This window comes from Populus alba, chromosome 3 (assembly GCF_005239225.2).
Source record: "Populus alba chromosome 3, ASM523922v2, whole genome shotgun sequence".
Classification (NCBI taxonomy): domain Eukaryota; kingdom Viridiplantae; phylum Streptophyta; class Magnoliopsida; order Malpighiales; family Salicaceae; genus Populus; species Populus alba.
The window spans coordinates 18,028,638-18,047,279 of record NC_133286.1 but is presented as its reverse complement, the minus strand read 5'-3'; the positions used below and the strand labels follow the sequence as shown (position 1 = coordinate 18,047,279).

General features: G+C 35.7%; 4 protein-coding genes across 4 annotated transcripts; 3 read left to right on the top strand and 1 right to left on the bottom strand.

Annotated features, from left to right (window-relative positions):
- The first annotated feature begins 569 nt into the window (after positions 1-569).
- On the top strand, positions 570-1,398 carry LOC118054388 (large ribosomal subunit protein eL21z/eL21y). Its single transcript, XM_035065951.1, has 2 exons — positions 570-879; positions 987-1,398. The coding sequence occupies exons 1-2, from the start codon at positions 643-645 to the stop codon at positions 1,242-1,244; spliced, it is 495 nt and encodes a 164-aa protein (XP_034921842.1). The 5' UTR covers positions 570-642; the 3' UTR covers positions 1,245-1,398.
- Positions 1,399-3,228: 1,830 nt separating this feature from the next.
- Positions 3,229-5,118, top strand: LOC118054387 (UPF0481 protein At3g47200). The gene is made up of 2 exons (XM_035065950.2): positions 3,229-4,052; positions 4,146-5,118. Exons 1-2 carry the CDS (start codon positions 3,483-3,485, stop codon positions 4,860-4,862), a joined length of 1,287 nt encoding a protein of 428 aa, XP_034921841.1. The 5' UTR covers positions 3,229-3,482; the 3' UTR covers positions 4,863-5,118.
- A 1,415-nt stretch (positions 5,119-6,533) lies between these two features.
- LOC118054386 (UPF0481 protein At3g47200) lies at positions 6,534-8,264 on the top strand. Its single transcript, XM_035065949.2, has 2 exons — positions 6,534-7,181; positions 7,259-8,264. The coding sequence occupies exons 1-2, from the start codon at positions 6,609-6,611 to the stop codon at positions 8,081-8,083; spliced, it is 1,398 nt and encodes a 465-aa protein (XP_034921840.1). The 5' UTR covers positions 6,534-6,608; the 3' UTR covers positions 8,084-8,264.
- Positions 8,265-8,539: 275 nt separating this feature from the next.
- LOC118054385 (uncharacterized) lies at positions 8,540-14,236 on the bottom strand. The gene is made up of 14 exons (XM_035065948.2): positions 14,051-14,236; positions 13,697-13,959; positions 12,102-12,239; positions 11,763-11,844; positions 11,430-11,506; positions 11,112-11,218; positions 10,342-10,459; positions 10,110-10,226; positions 9,890-9,981; positions 9,645-9,711; positions 9,478-9,556; positions 9,290-9,381; positions 8,952-9,095; positions 8,540-8,868 (listed from the first exon to the last, which is right to left on the bottom strand). The coding sequence occupies exons 2-14, from the start codon at positions 13,943-13,945 to the stop codon at positions 8,842-8,844; spliced, it is 1,389 nt and encodes a 462-aa protein (XP_034921839.1). The 5' UTR covers positions 13,946-13,959; positions 14,051-14,236; the 3' UTR covers positions 8,540-8,841.
- Positions 14,237-18,642: the final 4,406 nt, after the last annotated feature.

Sequence of the window (18,642 nt, the reverse complement as noted above, 5' to 3'; positions counted from 1 at the left end):
TTTTAATTTTTTGAAAGCTCATTTGGCTCTTAAGAAAACGACTCAACTACCGTATTGATCTCCCTCCACAGGACGCACGAGTAAGAGAAACGAGCGGGCTCGAGAGAAGGGGAGAACGCCAACAAAAGAATAGAAGGAAAAACACCAAAAGGAGAAATAAAGGGCCAAGCTGTTTCAGTTTTTTATTGGTTTCATGGGGGGCTCAAGGCCCAAACCTGAAGAAAAAAACCTATGGATGGGCCTTTGAAAGGCCCATACAATCAAATCTTATGCTACCAACAACAATGTCTGGAGGGCATAGAAATCAGAATAAAATATTTTACAGTTTAAACAAAGCTGAAAAGCCATTTGAAATTTCTGTGGTCTTCACTTTGTCAGTGGGCTTCTACGGCCCACATTTACAAGTTCTTCGAAACCAGGATTAAACTGCGATTCGTGAAATAATGATCGGGCCGGAATAAATGCTCTATCACAATCCAGATTTTCAACAGGCCCATTAGAAAACCACAACAGACCAACCCTAGATTAGGGTATGAGAAAAAGTGACTACCATATAAAACCGGAAAAAATGTGTAGTGTCTATCTTCTCTCCCTGTGCAGCGGCAACGGCGGCGGAAGCAGCAGAAGAAAGAGTAAGCAAGAATGCCAGCTGGACATGGTTTGCGATCAAGGACCAGAGATCTCTTCGCTCGTCCCTTCAGGAAGAAGGGTTACATCCCTCTCACCACATACCTCAGAACGTACAAGGTAGGCGACTTTGTCGACATTAAGGTAAATGGCGCTGTCCACAAAGGCATGCCCCACAAGTTCTACCATGGCCGCACCGGTCGCGTCTGGAATGTAACCAAGCGCGCTATTGGTGTCGTCATCAACAAGCAGGTCGAGATCTATCTATCTAATTAACTTCTTTTGTATATGTATCTATATATGGAGTTTTTTCATTTTTAATTTATGATTTTGGAAAACTATATGGAAAATTGTTGTAGGTTGGGAATAGGATTATTGGGAAGAGAATTCATGTTAGGGTGGAGCATGTGCAGCCGTCGAGGTGCAGGGAGGAGTTCAAGTTGAGGAAGAAGAAGAATGATGAGTTGAAGGCGGAGGCCAAAGCTCGTGGTGAAAAGATTAGCACTAAGAGACAGCCTCAAGGACCGAAACCCGGGTTTATGGTGGAGGGTGCTACTCTTGAGACTTTCACTCCTATTCCTTATGATGTGGTCAATGATCTCAAGGGTGGTTATTGATTTCTTATTCAGGATTTCGCTGTTTTCAAGAGTTTTGTCCGTTATTAGCTTATGTTGTCCGAAATGAATGAACGTGGAGTTTTATTGTTGTAATGATTTTGATTACTTGTGACCCTTCTTCTAATGAATTTGCATTTTTGGTGCTGTTGGAATATCTGAATTGTTGCTGTTTCTGCTGCTGCGAGTGTTTGCTAGGCCAGATTATGCATTAGTATTTAGTGATTTGCTAGACATGATTATTTGCTGGTTGAGGAAATAGTGTTGACATGGGCTCTGTGCAAATTTGATTAAGTTTATTTGGTGGTGGTGTTTCTTTCCTTAACTTGTATACCTGCAAGTTCATTATATGATAGAAAACAATCTATTGAGAAACATGTTCATTTGATGTTTATCATGCATATACAAATCATATGAAGTTTAGCAAGCTTTCAATTCAAACAATTCTTTGCCATATTCATTACATAAAATTTTCTACAATTACCTGCATTTTTTGTTTATTATTATTGTTGTTATTGACAATTATTTGAAAAATTCAACATCGATCATCAGAAGTTAAAAAATTACATGATCTCGTCAAAGATATTGAAGTGTTGAGCCTTAAAAGAGTTTTTGTCGAAATTGCATGTACTCTCTTGGAAGAGGAACTGTACTCCGAATCAACTTTCACGATTTTCAACAAAGAATGGTCATGGGACTTTATGAACCTTCACCAGTAACCTTTTGCTCCTCGTCATCCAATTCATCTTTTGCTCATAAATTAACCCAAAAAAGACCATGTAATTTATCAATGGAAGTTCATCAGTATCCTTATATTTACCTATTAAACAGACAACAAAAATGAATTTTGGTGTCTATGATGGTAATTTACTTTGTTTTACCACTACGAATTTATATCTTGTATTGCCATCGTTCATGAAAAATTATTCATGACCAACTCTTTCATATTCATCCCAAATATTTAGAGTATTCTTATTTTCTGTCTCTTTGCCCTGTTATTCATTATATTTCTTTTTCATATTCATTATATTTATAGTTGCAGTGCAGAAGGTGCTCTGCTAGCGTGGTAATTAAATAATAAATTATGTTATTATTCTTAACTAAACCAGCAATTACAAAAAAAAAAAAAAAATCCTACATAAAAAGACACCAATATCCCTCTGTCAATATACTGATTTTTTTAACCCCAAGATCAAATATGTAATTTTATTGCTTAAAATGTAAAATGCCCAAAAAGACTCTTAAGTAGAGTCGAATGCTTTTTTATTTTAAAGGTAGCAAAATCCTTTTTTACTGTGCAAAAGCATGGTGAAAAGAAAAAAACACCCCGAACAACTTTCGAATGATAAATATATCAAATGAAAATATCATTGTACCAAAAAAAAAAAATTAACAATAGGAAAGATTTTTTTGATGATAAAATCATTATTTTACTATTACAGTCCAATGATATCTCGCCCGTTTTAGCTTTTGTTTTTAATGGCATCTCTTTTCAAGTCGAGGTACTTTAGCAGCTGTTACCAATCAATTTCGATGGCATCATTAATAGTAAATTTTAGCGGTTCTTTTTCGTGCAAATCCGTACGAGGTAATTCGTTTGCGTCTTTTGAATACTGAGAATCAATTTTCTTGTCTGGGAAGCAACAAAGAGAATTAATAAACTACTCTTGGATGCTTTAGAAATGTACTGATGACAGCCAGAATGCCAAATATTCTCTTGCAGGGAGCTCACTGTGAAAAGGGCTCTGTGATTCTCCCTCCCCTTTGCTTTCTTGAAGTTCCCTGTACGGGTCAAAAGTTATATTCTCTCCTGGAAGAGGAACTGTACTGATAACATCTTACTCTGGATTGTTCAGCGATCCAACTTTCACGATTTTCAATAAAGAATGGTCATGGGACTTTATCAGTACCCTTCATCAGCAACCTTGAACAAGTCATCTGTGGAAATCCTAGCTCTTTAGATTTGAGAATGCCGTAAACTAAATGGAAAGCAGATTTCTGTCTTCTTTTTGTCCTGTGCAAAGTTTTTTTAGGCAATTCATTGCAACTTTGCTACATATGACATATCCTAAATATCAATTTTCTTGTCTTGGAAGCAATGAAGACATAAAGTAAACTTGGATTCTTGAAAGAATAGACTTGCTTCCTTCTTTTAAATAGATACAGGGCACGCGAAATGAAGCACGTCTTGCACTCTTTCTTTTAATCACTGTGAAGAAAACTGTCTAGCAACTTGAAGAAATGGGGGAAGTGCAATTGCTGATTGATGTTACAAAAGAACTACAGAATAAGTTGGATACTTCGATGCAGAACATCCTATGGAACAAACGATCAATCTACAAAGTACCTGCATCTGTCACAGCTCTTAACAAAGCAGCGTATAGGCCCCAGACAGTATCCTTTGGGCCTTACCATTACTGTGACGATCAGCTAAAGCGAATGGAAGAGCACAAACACCGAGCTCTTCATTATTTTCTAAAGAGATCAGGAAAATCTCTAGAGTTGTTTCTCCAATCCTTAAATGAAGTGGTGCAGGATTTAAAGGATTCGTATGATCAACTTGATAAATCATGGAAAGATGATACGAGCAAGTTCTTGCAATTGATGATTCTTGATGGCTGTTTCATGGTGGAAATTATGCGCCTTGCTATTCAACCTTCCAATGACTATGCTACTGATGATCCAATTTTTAGCAGCCATGGGAGGGTCTATACGGTGCCATTTATCAAGCGTGACATGTTGATTGTTGAAAATCAATTACCAATGCTTGTTCTGTACAAGCTTGTTGCTGTTGAAAGTAATGGGACAAAGGTATATCCTATTTAAATTTAATTACATTGTCATCCTATTGAAATCTTGTTCATATCGTTCGCCATGAAAAGTTTTACTTTTACTTTTATGCAGGATGAAGAGTCTGTCAACAAGCTCGTACTCGCTTTCTGTAATGATCCCGATGCAGGTGTCTTAATGTTGGGTAAATGCTTGCATGTGTTGGATTTATATAGGAAGAGCCTGATTCAGAAAGACCCCAACCGGAAAAGGCATCAAACCAGAGTAAGGGGTGGCCTCCATAAAGATGTCAATGATATTGTCCGGTCGGCAGCAGAGATCAATGAAGCTGGAATCCGGTTCAAGAAAAGTAAAACTAAAAGCCTAAAAGATATTTCGTTCCACCATGGGGTCCTTGAGCTTCCTGTCGTCGTGGTGGACGATGTAACTGAGGCACTCCTTTTGAATTTGATGGCCTTCGAACGCTTCCATGTTGGTGCAGGAAACGAGGTTACTTCTTATGTCTTCTTCATGGACAACCTCATTGACAATGAGAGGGATGTTTCTCTCCTACACTCAAGAGGGATCATCCAGAACGCCATCGGAAGTGATAAAGCTGTTGCTAAACTGTTCAACTCTCTTTCCAAGGACATTGCACTGGACCCAGACAGTAGCCTAGAATTGGTTCAAAGGCAGGTCAATGCCTACTGCAGGAAGCCTTGGAATGCCTGGCGTGCCAACCTCATCCAAACCTATTTCAGAAATCCATGGGCGATCCTATCTCTTGTTGCTGCACTCATCCTCTTCGCGCTCACAATTGTTCAGACTGTATATACTATATTAGAAAAATAGAAAACACTCCAACGCCTTCCTCCCCACCTCCTAGTTGTTCTCCTACGAACACTCGCTTAGTTTAATTATCCACTGCAATTTCATGTAATGTTTTTCACTACAATTTTTTTGTTTTTGTTTTTTTTTTAACCAAACTGAACTTCTTTCGTTGTTGAATTTCTCTCTGTCTGATTTATGTCGCCAATGTTAAAATCGGCTTTGTACAAGATCACTTTTTATGATTTGTATGTGCATGAAAAGCCCATTTTCCTCGCAACTTTCTTGTTTTTTTGATACAACAACAATTCTGTTTTCTTGATCCAACAAGAATTAGAAGAACAACCTAGATACAACAAGAATGATGTGTTGATGGATCTTCATTACAAGGTGTAAATAATTGCCTAGATGTTACCTGCATCTACTCATTACAAGACGAGGCGTTCTCTTTTGTGTTCTTTGTGCTTTTGCTTAACTTGTCTCACTCTGCTAGTGCTAGTACATTTCAGATATGCTATATTAGACTTCTATTTCCTCTAGTCGCTTCTCCAACAGCAGAGCTCTTCATGATGCAAGTTCTTAGCAATGTTGGATCAACCTTCTCCCCAGTTGCTGTTTGTCTCCCAGAAACAAATAGTCAACTGAATATTAGCCGTGTGAACATCTTTATATAATCTGACATGCTGTTCTATTTTCCGGCCAAGTTTAGAGGAGCCTGTTCTGACTTCTGCGACCTCGCTCCGCTAATACTATATTGCTTGTAATATTTGCACGAGGACTGGCCTTGTCTCAACTATATTGGACGTCCTTTGTTCTGTTGTTAATCGGTGAATCTCTGCTCTTTTTCTATGATGTATTTCTATTTCCTACAAAGATAGGATTTAGACTCAAGCCTCGTCCATCTCAATTAGAGTAATTGTAGCTATTGGAAAATGAAATTTTCTGTGTCATTTACTATTGTGCCAGTCATGTTTCTCTGAGTAAAGTTAAAAATATGCTACCTGTTACGGAACTGCTAAAACATTTGGCATTTGTTATGAACAGTGAAGCCTTTTTTCCCCCTTCAAATTTCCTCTTTTTTCTCTCCCATTAAATCCTTTAATGGTCTAATAATCTAATTAGATATTGGATGTGATTAAGTTTAAAATTGTATTAGAAATTAAGAAAATATTTAATGAAAAATAACTTAAATGTAAAATTCATGGAAAATACATGGTCACTCTCAAACTCATACAGAAATTATGTTTAATTCACATGTAGTTAGTGAAACTTGTCAGATAATGATACAAAAATAACTTCATTTTGTTTTTATTCTTTCCTTCTTCTTTTTGCGCATCTTTAATCCAACAGATATAAAAGAGCCCTTGAAGGAGGGGAAAGTATCTACAACAGCTTAGAGTTTTGTTTATTACTGCAGCATTCACCTGTTGGGACATATTGGAAGAAAGGAATGTTTTGCAGTATGAAGGCAGTTTTCACTATTCATTAGGGCTGCTTCACGTGGAGAGCTGGAATCGCGCCTCTTCACTTCAAGTATGCCTTTATCTAATCAAAGGAACGAACCAAATCATGCTACCTTTTGTCGTGTCGCAAAGCCATTAGAAACCATTCAAAGCAACATAAACAATCATTTTCTTGCCTGTGAAGCAATGGATTAGACAAGTGTGTGTGTGTACAGAGAACTGGAAATGTATATAAGAGGAAGGAAATGAGAGCACCTTGCATGACTTCTTTCATCTGTGTTAAAAAACTATTGAGCAGTTGGAAGCAATGGAAGAGGAAAAGCAGGTGCTTATAAAAGTTGTTACAGAAGAACTTCAGAACATGGCAAATACTTCAATGAAGAATGTGGTCCGGAGCAAACGTTCAATCTACAGAATACCTGCCTCTGTTACAGCCCATAACAAGACAGCTTACATGCCCCAGACAGTCTCCTTCGGTCCTTACCATCATGATGACATTCATCTGAAGCCAATGGAGGAACACAAGCAACGAGCACTCGGGTTTTTTCTACAGAAAACAGGAATACCTCTACAGTCAGTCGTTGAATCTTTAAATGACGAAATGCAGGTTTTAAAAGACTCATATGATATGCTTGATGAATCATGGAAAAATGATAACAAATTTCTGCAACTGATGATTCTTGACGGTTGTTTCATGCTGGAAATCATACGCCTTGCTAAACCTAATTCGCCGGGGTATTCTGCCGATGATCCAGTTTTTAGCAGCCACGGGAGGCTCTACATGATACCACATATCCGGCGTGACATGTTATTGCTTGAAAATCAATTGCCAATGCTTGTTCTTTACAGGTTGGTTGCTGTTGAAAGCGACGGAGCAAAGGTACATCGATCTTTTGCTTGATTTTATATTTGTCCCTTCTATAATTTTTCAGTATGAAAAATTCTACTTTCGTACAGGATGAAGAGTCGGTCAACGAGCTCATACGCAATTTCATCCATCCCGGTGCATCGGCCTCAAGTCTGGGTAAATGCTTGCATGTATTGGATTTGTATAGGAAAAGCCTTCTTCAGCGAGATCCCATCAAGAAAAAGCGTCGCCCTCGAGAAAAGGGAGGACTTCCTGGGGATGACAATGATATTATACGATCAGCGACAGAGATTAATGAAGCTGGAATCCAGTTCAAGAAAAGTAAAAGTAAGAGCATGAAAGAAATCTCATTCCATCGTGGGGTCCTAGAGCTTCCTGTCATTGAAGTAGATGATACCACCGAGGCAACCTTTCTGAATCTGATGGCCTTTGAGCGCTTCCATGTTGGTGCAGGCAATGAGGTAACATCTTATGTCTTCTTCATGGACAGTATCATTGACAATGAGAGGGACGTTGCCCTCCTAAACTCGAGAGGAATTGTCCTGAACGCCATTGGAAGTGACAAAGCTGTCGCTAAACTGTTCAACTCTCTCTCTAAGGACATTGCGTTGGAATCCAACAGCAACCTCCAAGTGGTGCAAATGCATGTCAATGCTTACTGCAAGAAGCCTTGGAATGCGTGGCGTGCCAATCTCATTCACACCTATTTCAGAAATCCTTGGGCTATTCTGTCTGTTATTGCTGCACTCATCCTCTTTGCCCTCACTATTGCTCAAACTATATATTCTATATTACCTTACTACAACTCAAATAACTCTAAATCGCTCTCTCCTCCTATGATTTTTGCGGCTCCCCCTCCCCTTTCAACTCCTCCTCCTCCTATGCATCCTCCAAAACCATCACGCCGCCATTGATTCACATGGTTCCACCACCATCCAGTTCAAATTTCAAATACAGATGGTGAGTGAATCCCACCAATTGCCACATCTATATATTTCTTTTGCTTTGAAAGCCTTGGATTGCTTGTTTTGCTTTTCTCAATTATCTTTAACATTTGTATTACTACAAATAATGGATGTCGATGTTAGCTTACTATATTTGATCGCATGATCATATACGCATGTATCATTTATTTATCCTGTATCTCGTTTGCTTCTCCGACAAGTGATATCATTTATTTATCCTGTATCTCGTTTGCTTCTCCGACAAGTGAGGTTGACTCCTCTTTAAGATTATTTTTTTTCCTGATCTGCCACAGAATGGCAGGCCTATTTGACTAGCAGTGATAAGGTTTTATTGGCCACAGAATTATATCAACCATAATAACGCATGGATCTTCAGTTAATTATATTGACTCGGTCTTGTAAACATGATAGCAACGAATTTATGATCTCAAAGTTCCCATTATATAACACTGCATATATAAGTATTGTAGAGAAAAAATAAACAAACTGAATGAATCAGTAAACAAAGCTCCTAAAAATAAGAGGCGAGAGATGGAAGAGCATTTTTCCCCGTCCCATTGTAGAAAGACCTTGTGCTGACATTCTCTATCAGTATTTACAACAGCTAGCCGAAGTTGAACTATGTTGTGATGAAGTTTTTCGGGTGTTAATGCACTGGAAAGTAAACTCGTGTGGTAAAGATGCAAACCATCCAGTCTGTTATCCTTTCATCTTCCAATTCCAATCAACCGAAGCTGCCAGATATAAGAAGTTCGTCAGATTGCAATATTGCAATTTTTGGGGGAAAATTACACGAACAGAGAAGGGGGAATATTACAATGTTGTTTCCAGGCTGCTTCCAGTAAAATCCCTGCATGACAACTGGTAAGACATTGCTGGTTGCAAGGATAAAAATCATCAATGCATGCATTCCCATCCATTCTAGTACCAATGTTGGGCGCCTGAATCCACAGACATCAACCTGCAGGAAAAGCCCATTCAATTAACACGTATCAGCCAATAACAAACTTTGCTGGTTCCATTGTGGAAAGAGAGAAGAAAAGAAACAAAATGCACGAGAAATCTAGCCAAAAACCGAACATACATGCTTATCAAGAAAATAAACATAATAATCATAGAAATCTTTTCTTCAGTAGAAGATGATAAAATACCTACCAGCATATAGATTCCAGTAAATACAATGCCGGCAGCACCCGCAGTGACACACATGTAACTGAATGTGTAAAGAGCCTTGTTAACATGCATTCCTAGAGGAAGGAAGAAAGCCTGAATCAGTCAGTACAAGCATTCATGCTACCTCTGTGAAATTCAACTTTAAGACCTGCAAATAAACTTAATCTTACCTGACAAATCCAAGACCAGACCCAAGACTACAAAACAAGTAGAAGGGATCATCCAGTGAAGGATTCTATCCTTGTGTTCCTGAAAGTGGCAGAGCGAAAAAAATTAGTTGAACAAAAGGAAACTTATATATAAGAAGTATGATCTTTGACCATGTAGAATATGTCACCTTGAAATGGACAATGATGTGCCCGTAATGCAAACCAACCAAGCAGGTAACGATGGCCATTACTGAACTACAAGGACAAAGTGCAAAGATCACACTGAGAGCCCAAAAATTAAGCAAACGCTAAGAAATTCTTCTTCTAATGGAGAAGAAATCCCCATAAAGTTAAAATCTACATTGATTCCTGATACATCACATAAAACATGACCTCTAGAAAAGGCACAAGGAAAAAGGAAATGTAAATGAACCTCAGGACTCCTTCAGGATCAAAAGGGGCCTGACACCATGAAGGAGCATCTGGAGGTAGTGGGCCATAGTCAGGGGAATTGATACTGCATGCCTGTGGAAGGTAATTGACTAGTATTAACATCAGCATTAATAATAAATGAATAGTAAAGCATAAATGACAAGGTAAGCATTCTAACAAGTACCATAATGAAACAAAAACCGACACAATATAGAAATTACCTTCGTTCGTGCATAAATAGGCTTTCTATACAGGTGTTGAATTCCCAAAACTGTACGGTCAATCATTCCAACAGCATTACAAGCAGATCCTGTGGTGCCCCTTACACCACATTTCACCTTCGAGAGAAAATGAATCATATCAATGACTGAGCTACCAATCTTATATCAATTTCCAATTATAGCATTAGTAAAGATTGCAAGTAAATTTCTTTAAAGGAAATAAGAAGCTCACCCGAAAGGTCTTTGGGGAGGAAGAAGAGGCTGCAACTGGAATCTCATACTCCCAGTCAGGAACATACAGCCCATATAACAAGGAAAGATATAAACTAACAAGGACCACAACCGCGCCCCTGACAGAGTTTGCACACAAGTTTAGAAGACTCTGACAGTAACGAAAGGAAAAGCATTCTCACCAACAGAAATTTATCTCATGAAGAAATAAAGGGCAAGGGCTATCAATTAAAAGGTGCTTGAAGGACACGCAAAATTACCGCACTCGTAATATTGAATGAATGAACAGCCTTTTCAATAAAAGTTGATGTTTTCAATGATGGATTTAACTTATAAGACTATGGTCTTCCGATGAAGTGGAAGTGATTTATATTGAAATGCCAGCCAAAACGATGTTTCTATTAAATGCAGCAATGTGAAATTACTAATTCTTAACAACCCCCTCCCTCCTGTCTCTATCCCAATGTGTCAAGTTTCATTTTTGAGGAAAAAGAGTTAAACCGCCCGCAAAGACTGAGTTTTAAAGCAACAGAGTTCCACAGGTATGATCTCACAATATTTGTCACATTTCTGTGAATCAATTCATCTGGCTTGTAGAGCAAAACTCAAATTCACAAATACCAGAAATGTACCAGGGGAAGACTTCAAATAGGCTCGTTTATAAATCAACAAGCATAATGACATTGCAGGTTTACTGTGAGTTACTGCAGTGTTAAATGAAGTGATAAAGCAGATGATTTTGTGACACTACACTATGAAAAGAATGCTCACCATTGAAGCTGATATTTCCTCAGCATGGATAATCCTGAAGCAACATGATTATCACCTTTTAGCCAAATCTCACACATTGCTCCTATTAAATATCCTATTGCTATTCTCTGGGGGGGGAAAGCAGCAACAGATTTCAACAGTTAGCAACTACAGTCAGTTAATCTGTCAACTGGCTAGAAGAAATATATATCAAATAGCTAAACAAGGGATTATCCTCATGAAAGCAGATCAAAACAGACTACAGGAGATTTTCCTGCCAATTTGACAAGCAATTAGCCACCTGGACTAAAAAAATGATGAGGAAAGTTAAAAGAATACCTGCAAGATACCCATCCATCTTATTTGTACCATGTCAACTCCAAAAGTTAGATCATTCAGACCGTGAAGAAAGCCACCTGGAAAGGAGAGATGACAATTTTTTAAGAACCGCATGATGGTGTCTTTTCCAGAATAACCTCCCATAAAATGTTGTTTCAGTAATATCGGATAAATTGAAAATTTTAGCAACATTTCTTTCTTTTTGTTCGTTTTCCTCTTTTTCTCGCATTCTTATCCTTTGAGTACAATAGTACTTGTATGAAATATGGCTGATCTTAGAAGATTAGCTTCGACTATAAAGATGATCTAAAAGTTGAGGTTCTTGAAGATGACCTTGAAGAAAAAGACCTATCACGAGAAGTTTGAGTGCCCGGAGGATCGCTTTTCTAGTTGCAACAGCTTTGCTTGGCAATTTCTGTAGGAACCAAAATATATATGGAGTTAGGGATAAGAGCATCAGTAGTAGTAGAAATGCTGGATGTAGCAGCATCAGGAAGGGCATCATTAGATATCTAGGAATAACTAAATTCCACAGTACTTTTTAGGCTACAGAGAAAAGAGAAATCAAAACAACAGCACTTGTTATTATGATCATCGCATGAGAGGTATATTTTTAAGTGCTTGAATGCTATCTAGCGCAAGAGCAATAAATTTCCAATTTTATTTAGATACCTTGTATGTGAGTCCAAGCGAAACACCGACCATGAATAGGAAAAATGGCATGACTACATCTGCTAGTGTTAGACCATTCCATGGTGAATGATTTATAGCAGGCAGAACTCCACCAGCATCATCCACAAGTATCATTAGCTGCATTAATCAGTCATAAAACTATGATCCTTCAATTCACAACATATAGATATCAAAATGTTATTAGAGATGAAACAGTTGTTGTGAGCCAATGTTTACTTGGGTATTTTTTATGCTAAAATGGACAGAAATCATTGATTTGCTATAAAATAAAACCAACTCCAACCTGCTTTACTTAATTTGTTAAACGCAAGTGAAACCCAGTGTCAATTTCCTTCTTATTTCTTTAAATTTTGAGGGGAAATTAATATTTACACATACCATTTTGCCTCTTCTTTTTTTTTTCCTTTTGAACTGTACTATCGTGGACATCAATGGTTGATCTTTGAATATCATTAACACTTCGCTACAGCCCCTTAAACATGTTGTTACTGTTTTCTTTTTTACATTGGACCCAGAATATCCATTTGGACTCCCTTTTTTTTTCACTGATTGTTATTAGTATCTTGAGAATTGCGCGTGATGGGTTGTTTGGGGAAAAGAATTGTTGTCTGATTTAGCGGAGTGGGATACAGTCTGGATGGTGGGTCATTTCTACTGCCACCTATGATAACTTAGGATTCCGGGCATGTTGAAGCAGAACCGTACAGAGTACACTGCAAGGCAAGCTGTCCTCCATCGGGACTTTGGTGGTCGATGCTGAACTTGGTACTAACAATGTCTACCTATAAGTGGGCATGTGAAGGAAGGCAAAACCTGGCAAACGACATATCAGTTTATGATCCATGAAGGATGCAGGTAGTGATGCAGTAGCCAGGAGGTAAGACTGATGTAAAAAATACATGCCTCTGACCACTTACCTACCCCCTTCAAATAAAATTAGTATGGATGTAAATGCATCTGTTCATCTTGCTTTCTTTTTTTACTGTACGCATTTAATTATTAGACGCACAGTTACATATGAAGACCAGTTTTCCAGCTATCAATCTTGGAAAGAAAAATAAATGTCCTTGATAACACACTATAAATAATCAAAACTTTGCATATGTGGTGATGCTAATTCAATTTTCTTATCTGGATACTGAATATTGACCTAAATGCAGAGAAAAAAGGGAAAAAAAATACTATTCTTGGCCATTGATAATTTGGATCATCCATCATGGTTTCTAAATCAGCATTGAGCATATCTCTCAATCTTTTCTAATTTTTCTTTTTGGGGTGAGTGTGAAAATGTGGTAGTGGTGGTTCTTTTCTCTAGGTTATAGAATAAGGACAAGAAGTCATCAATAGTGTGAAAATGTGAAAATAATGGTCTGATTGACCTGACAGAAAAATCAACACGATACGACTCTTATAACCTACCACCAAAACAGAACGAAAACAGAGCAGAACAAGATGAATGCCGATGCAATAGCTGTGATGCATGAGCAACATGGAATAAGTTTCCCATAAGAAGATTTAACACCAGAGCAAAAAACAAATAAAAAGAAAGATGAGTTGGTGAATGGGAACATTACCGCAACGGTGAGGCCACGAAAAACATCAAGAGAAACAAGACGTTGTTGTTGTTGTTTCAGTCGTTGTTGATGGTGTTGTTGCTTTGAATGAGTGGGGAGGATAAAAGATTTGCTGTCATCCACAATTGTATGATCACCCCCAACACCATCTTCATCATTACTTTTCAAGGACTTGTTTCTATTCCCGTTGTCTTCCTCCTCTTGCCCTTTAATAGGCTTGTACATTGCCATTGTCATCGCCATTGCCATTCACCGTCGGCCGGCTATAGAAAGAGATGAGAGAGAGAGATTTTTTTTTCTTATTCACACGCTACTGATATATATGCATCGTTGGGATACAGTTAAAGACTTTACCTTCCCTCCTTTCGTTTTCTTCGCTTTACTTCTCCTCCTCCTCTTCTTGAAGAGCAACCAGAAATGGAGGAGGTCTTTCTTCTCTTTTGTTTTCTATAAATTGCTTTTTATAATGAGGAGGGGAGAAGGCTTTTCTGGTAGACCGACCGACGTGCCTCCCCCTTTTCCTTTAATAGGCGTTATAATATACACGTAAAAATATCTCCGGGACTTTGAAGGAAAAAGCAAAAATAAGGGGCTGAGAGAAAAATATATCGGATAAGTGATAGATTATACGTGCGGATAAAGAGGATGCGGATGGGAGAAGGAATACGAGGAGGAGTCTAAGCGACATCGCATGGTTGCCGTATTGGCCTCGAATTATTATTATTTTTTCAAAAAGAAGAAGGGCATTCCTTTTTCGTCGTCCAGGACTATACTGTACTCGTACCATACATATACGTGTATATGACAGCTGTTGTCAGCCAATCACTACCAAGAGAAAAAATTGTTAGCTTTTTACTTTGGATGGACGATCGCATAGTACTGTACTTTAAACTGCTTTTTGGAGCGTGTGAGAAGGAAGACTTTTAAAAAGCGGGCACAGTTAGGAATTGGAGTGATTCTGACGTCATTTGCCCCCGTCTTGTTTATTTTTTTAAATTTTTAAAAATTTTATTATTATTTTGGTGGATTAATATTAAAAATAAAATTTTTAAAAATAAAAATATATATTATTTTAGTTTATTTCTAAATAAAGAATTCCAAAGCCTCCACAGTCACAATCACTTTTACTACTGCAAAATAAGTTACTTGGACTACATTTACTAAACAAGGATGAACAGTCCTTCCTACATTCATGGTAATTTAGGATTAAAGTTTAGACCAGTTAAATTATAATTATTAAATTTAATTTTATAAATTTATTATGTTTCTTTGTTTTTGTGTTTTAAAAGTGATTTTGAAAAAAATTAAAATTTTTTTATTTTTTTATTAACTTCAAATTAATATATTTTTAGTGTTTTTAAATCATTTTGATGTGATAATATCAAAAATAATTTTTTAAAAATAAAAAATATCATCATATATTTTAGTTCAAAAAATTATTTAAAAAGTAATCACAACTATATTGTCAAACACGTAATGTTTTTTAGCATAGTCAAATAAAATAGTTAATTCGGTTAAATTTTTATTAATTTGATTTATCAAGTTAAATCTTATCTAATTTTAATTGAGTTAATATTAAATAGTTTTTTTAAATAAAATAAAATAATATTATTTTAATAAAAATAATAAACATAATAATTTACGAGTTCACCAATGACCAAGTAACTTATCGAATTAATTAAAGTTGGATAAATATGATTCGGATAGCACATCTTACCCTCCCATTCTTTTACCCAGTTGTAACGGGTGGAGTCCACATCCCCTCACGCGGAATTTCTTACCGTTTTATATGCACTCCACGTCATGTTGTCAATTCTACTGATTACAACAGTTGTCGACAAATCTTTTACTTTTTCTTAAAGATATGGTATTCGATTACAAAATCAATTGCTTCATTGGTCACTTTTGGTGTTTTAAAAACATGTAAAAAAACTTAAAAAAATTTTAATTAATAATATTTTTATATTTCTAGATCATTTTGATACGTTGATATCAAAAAAAAATTTAAAAAAAATATATTATTTTGATATTTTTCTGAGATTTTTCTGAGTTAAAAAAACTTTAAAAAATAATTTTAACCATACTTCTAAATAAACCTAATCTTTTTAAAATTATGGTTATAAAAACTTAATATATTGATTTTAATAAAAATGAAATTTGATGTTTTTTTTAACTATAGTTTTATATGAAAGTCATAGTTTTAAAAATACAATTCTAAATAGAGGCTAGGGAATAATTAATGATATCTTGTTATTTATTTGTTTTTTAATATATCTTGAAGAAAAAAAACTAACACTAAAAAGGAGAGAAGACAAAATTAATGACAATGATAAGAATATATTCACATGTTTCTCTCACCTACTTTTATATATATATAAAATAGGCATTACAAATAATCAATAATATACTATTAATTAATTCCTAAACACCATGGAGATTTTTTTAATGAATTCTTCCTCTCTTTTTTTGGATAATAATATCTTTTGTTTACATGTCTTTTTCCCTCTCTTTGCTAGTGAATATAAAGTGGTTTAGTTTAAGAATGAGAGGAGTTGTTATTTACTTGTTCAAGCCAGAAGAATAGTAGTAACAATCACGTTATAGATTCAAATAATAATGGTAACATTAGATTGAACAACAATTAATCCACTAAAATTAATAAAAAGATCAATATCCAAGAAAGATTATAGATGAAGTGAAACATAAGATAAAAAAGACATGATACCTTCATGGATTAAGAGTTGTAGTTTAAGACTTGGACATGAGAATTACAAGCAAAGAGTAAAATCGTGAACAGTCACAAACAAAGTTTATTTATACGAAGCTACATTATTGCCTTCCTCAAGCAGTCCTTAAAATACTCCTAGCAACTAGGAAAACAATTGCTATTTTTAGTTTTTCAGTAAAAAATAAATTATTTTTATTGCGTGTGTTGCGTATTATGATTTTATAAAGTTTATCCATCAAATATTTATCTTTTCTTAAAATTTAAAGGTTATTTAAAAATATAGTGACGGTTTACTTCTCAATATATTTTTTTATTTAAAAATATATTAAATTAATATTTTTTTATATTGATAATATCATATTAGTGGAATCTCCAAAGATTTCATTTTCAAGGTTAATTCAATGGTAAATCATCTATGCGTGTATTCCTGATTTTTTTTTTAAAAAAAAAAACAATATTTAGCATTTTTTTAGCTTATAACAACACAACAACAACTAATAATTTTTGGTTTAAGAACACAATTTACGATCAAAAGTAGAGTACCCTATTCCAGTAGAAAGAAAACTCATAAATTCAAATTATATATTCCTCTCTGACTAACGAAACAACTCCAAAAGTCTAAAATTGTAGCATTATTTTTGTTTATATTCCGGATAGATTATTAATGTTATCACACTTGTGAGAGTGGGGCGGTGCCACTCAAGAAAGCACAAGCAGTTGGAAAAGCGGCGATGTCATATTCTGTCGAGAATTCGAAAATTAAAGGTTGTAATTTGATGGTTTTATCCTTTTCACCGCCCTAATAGGGTGTAGAAAGGAGAGCCTGCAGCCCGTGGCGAGTGGGGGTATATGGAATATTATGGGCCGGTTGGTGGCGATAAAAGAAAGGCGTGTGTCATGAGATGAAATGCAACTCCTTTTGCTTTTGCTTCGCGTTGAAGTGAACGAAGGTTCCTTGCTTCCCATATATATTTGAATGGACCAGAAAAGCCCACAAAGCTTTCTAGCAGAGAGAGAGAGGAACCACGTGTGCTGCTCACCTCCATGCCTCCCTCCATCGTCAAAAAAACTGACGCACAACACACACACAAAAAGAAAAGAAAAGAGGCCTATTTAAGCGACAGCATCTTATCCCATTGAAAAATTCACACACACGATTGCAAAACTAAAAGATACCGATGATGGTGTAACGAGGTAGAAGGATAGTTGTTGAATCGTTATCGCAATTGTCGTGTGTGAAATCAAGATCTTACGCATCTAAAAAAGAGGAGGGATTTCTGGACGAAAAGAACAGACTTGTCACTGCCAGAGTAAGAAAAACTGGCAAAATTTATAATTATACCATTTTTACAGTAAAAAATCGTTCTTTTAATATATTTACTAGATAGGTGGTCGTGTCTCCACCGCAAGCCAGGTCAGAATTTTCCTAACATAAATAAAAAATGCTCAAGCAATCTCAAGTTAACTTTACTAACACATGATGTAGATATAAAATTAAAATAACTTAAAAAATTAAAAAAAATCAAGATCTAATAACCTATTGTCAAATGATGAAATAAAAAAAATAAATTTAAAAAATATAACTTCAAAAAAAAAAAACTCGAGTTAACTTAAGTTAACATGACTAACCCATGACCCATGATATGAGATTGAAATAAAAAAAAAATAGAAATTCAAATGAGAGACCTAGTAAAAAAAACCAATGTTCAATAAAAAAATATAAAAAAACCTGAGTTAATCCGGGTTAACTTTACTAACATACTCTCAAGATAACTTGGTAGAAAGAAATTGAAAAAACAACAAGGCTCAATGACTAATAATTAAATGTCAAATGATCAAATTAAAAAAAAAATCAATGTCACGAGAAAAAAACCCAGGGAAAAATATTCGAGTTTATCAAGACCAACTCGACTAACTCGTCATCCACAACATGAGATCAAGATAAAAAAAAAAATAAACTTATTAAAGAGTGAACTAGCAAGAAAAATCAAAGTTAAATAAAAACAATATTGAAAAGAAAAACATCGGCTAACTTAACAAAAGAAAAATGAAAAAAACAATAAAGTTAAGAGCCTAATAATCAAATGTCAAATGACAAATTTGAGGGGGGAAAAAACACTTTTTAATAAACAACCCAAAAAAATCCGAATCTAAATCGGGCTCAGATTATAAGATATAGTAATCAAAAAATTGATTTTTGGAAGCAAAATGAATGAAA

What these genes read in the sequence shown, in the direction of transcription:
- LOC118054385 (XM_035065948.2), bottom strand. Translation starts at nt 13,945, where the DNA reads ATGGCAATGGCGATGACAATGGCAATGTACAAGCCTATTAAAGGGCAA. An exon ending in TCTGGTCTTGGATTTGTCAG is followed by an intron (nt 9,382 to 9,477) that starts GTAAGATTAAGT and finishes TCCTTCCTCTAG; the next exon opens with GAATGCATGTTAACAAGGCT. An exon ending in AGCAGCCTGGAAACAACATT is followed by an intron (nt 8,869 to 8,951) that starts GTAATATTCCCC and finishes TATATCTGGCAG; the next exon opens with CTTCGGTTGATTGGAATTGG.
- LOC118054388 (XM_035065951.1), top strand. Translation starts at nt 643, where the DNA reads ATGCCAGCTGGACATGGTTTGCGATCAAGGACCAGAGATCTCTTCGCT. An exon ending in GTGTCGTCATCAACAAGCAG is followed by an intron (nt 880 to 986) that starts GTCGAGATCTAT and finishes AAATTGTTGTAG; the next exon opens with GTTGGGAATAGGATTATTGG.
- LOC118054387 (XM_035065950.2), top strand. Translation starts at nt 3,483, where the DNA reads ATGGGGGAAGTGCAATTGCTGATTGATGTTACAAAAGAACTACAGAAT. An exon ending in TTGAAAGTAATGGGACAAAG is followed by an intron (nt 4,053 to 4,145) that starts GTATATCCTATT and finishes ACTTTTATGCAG; the next exon opens with GATGAAGAGTCTGTCAACAA.
- LOC118054386 (XM_035065949.2), top strand. Translation starts at nt 6,609, where the DNA reads ATGGAAGAGGAAAAGCAGGTGCTTATAAAAGTTGTTACAGAAGAACTT. An exon ending in TTGAAAGCGACGGAGCAAAG is followed by an intron (nt 7,182 to 7,258) that starts GTACATCGATCT and finishes ACTTTCGTACAG; the next exon opens with GATGAAGAGTCGGTCAACGA.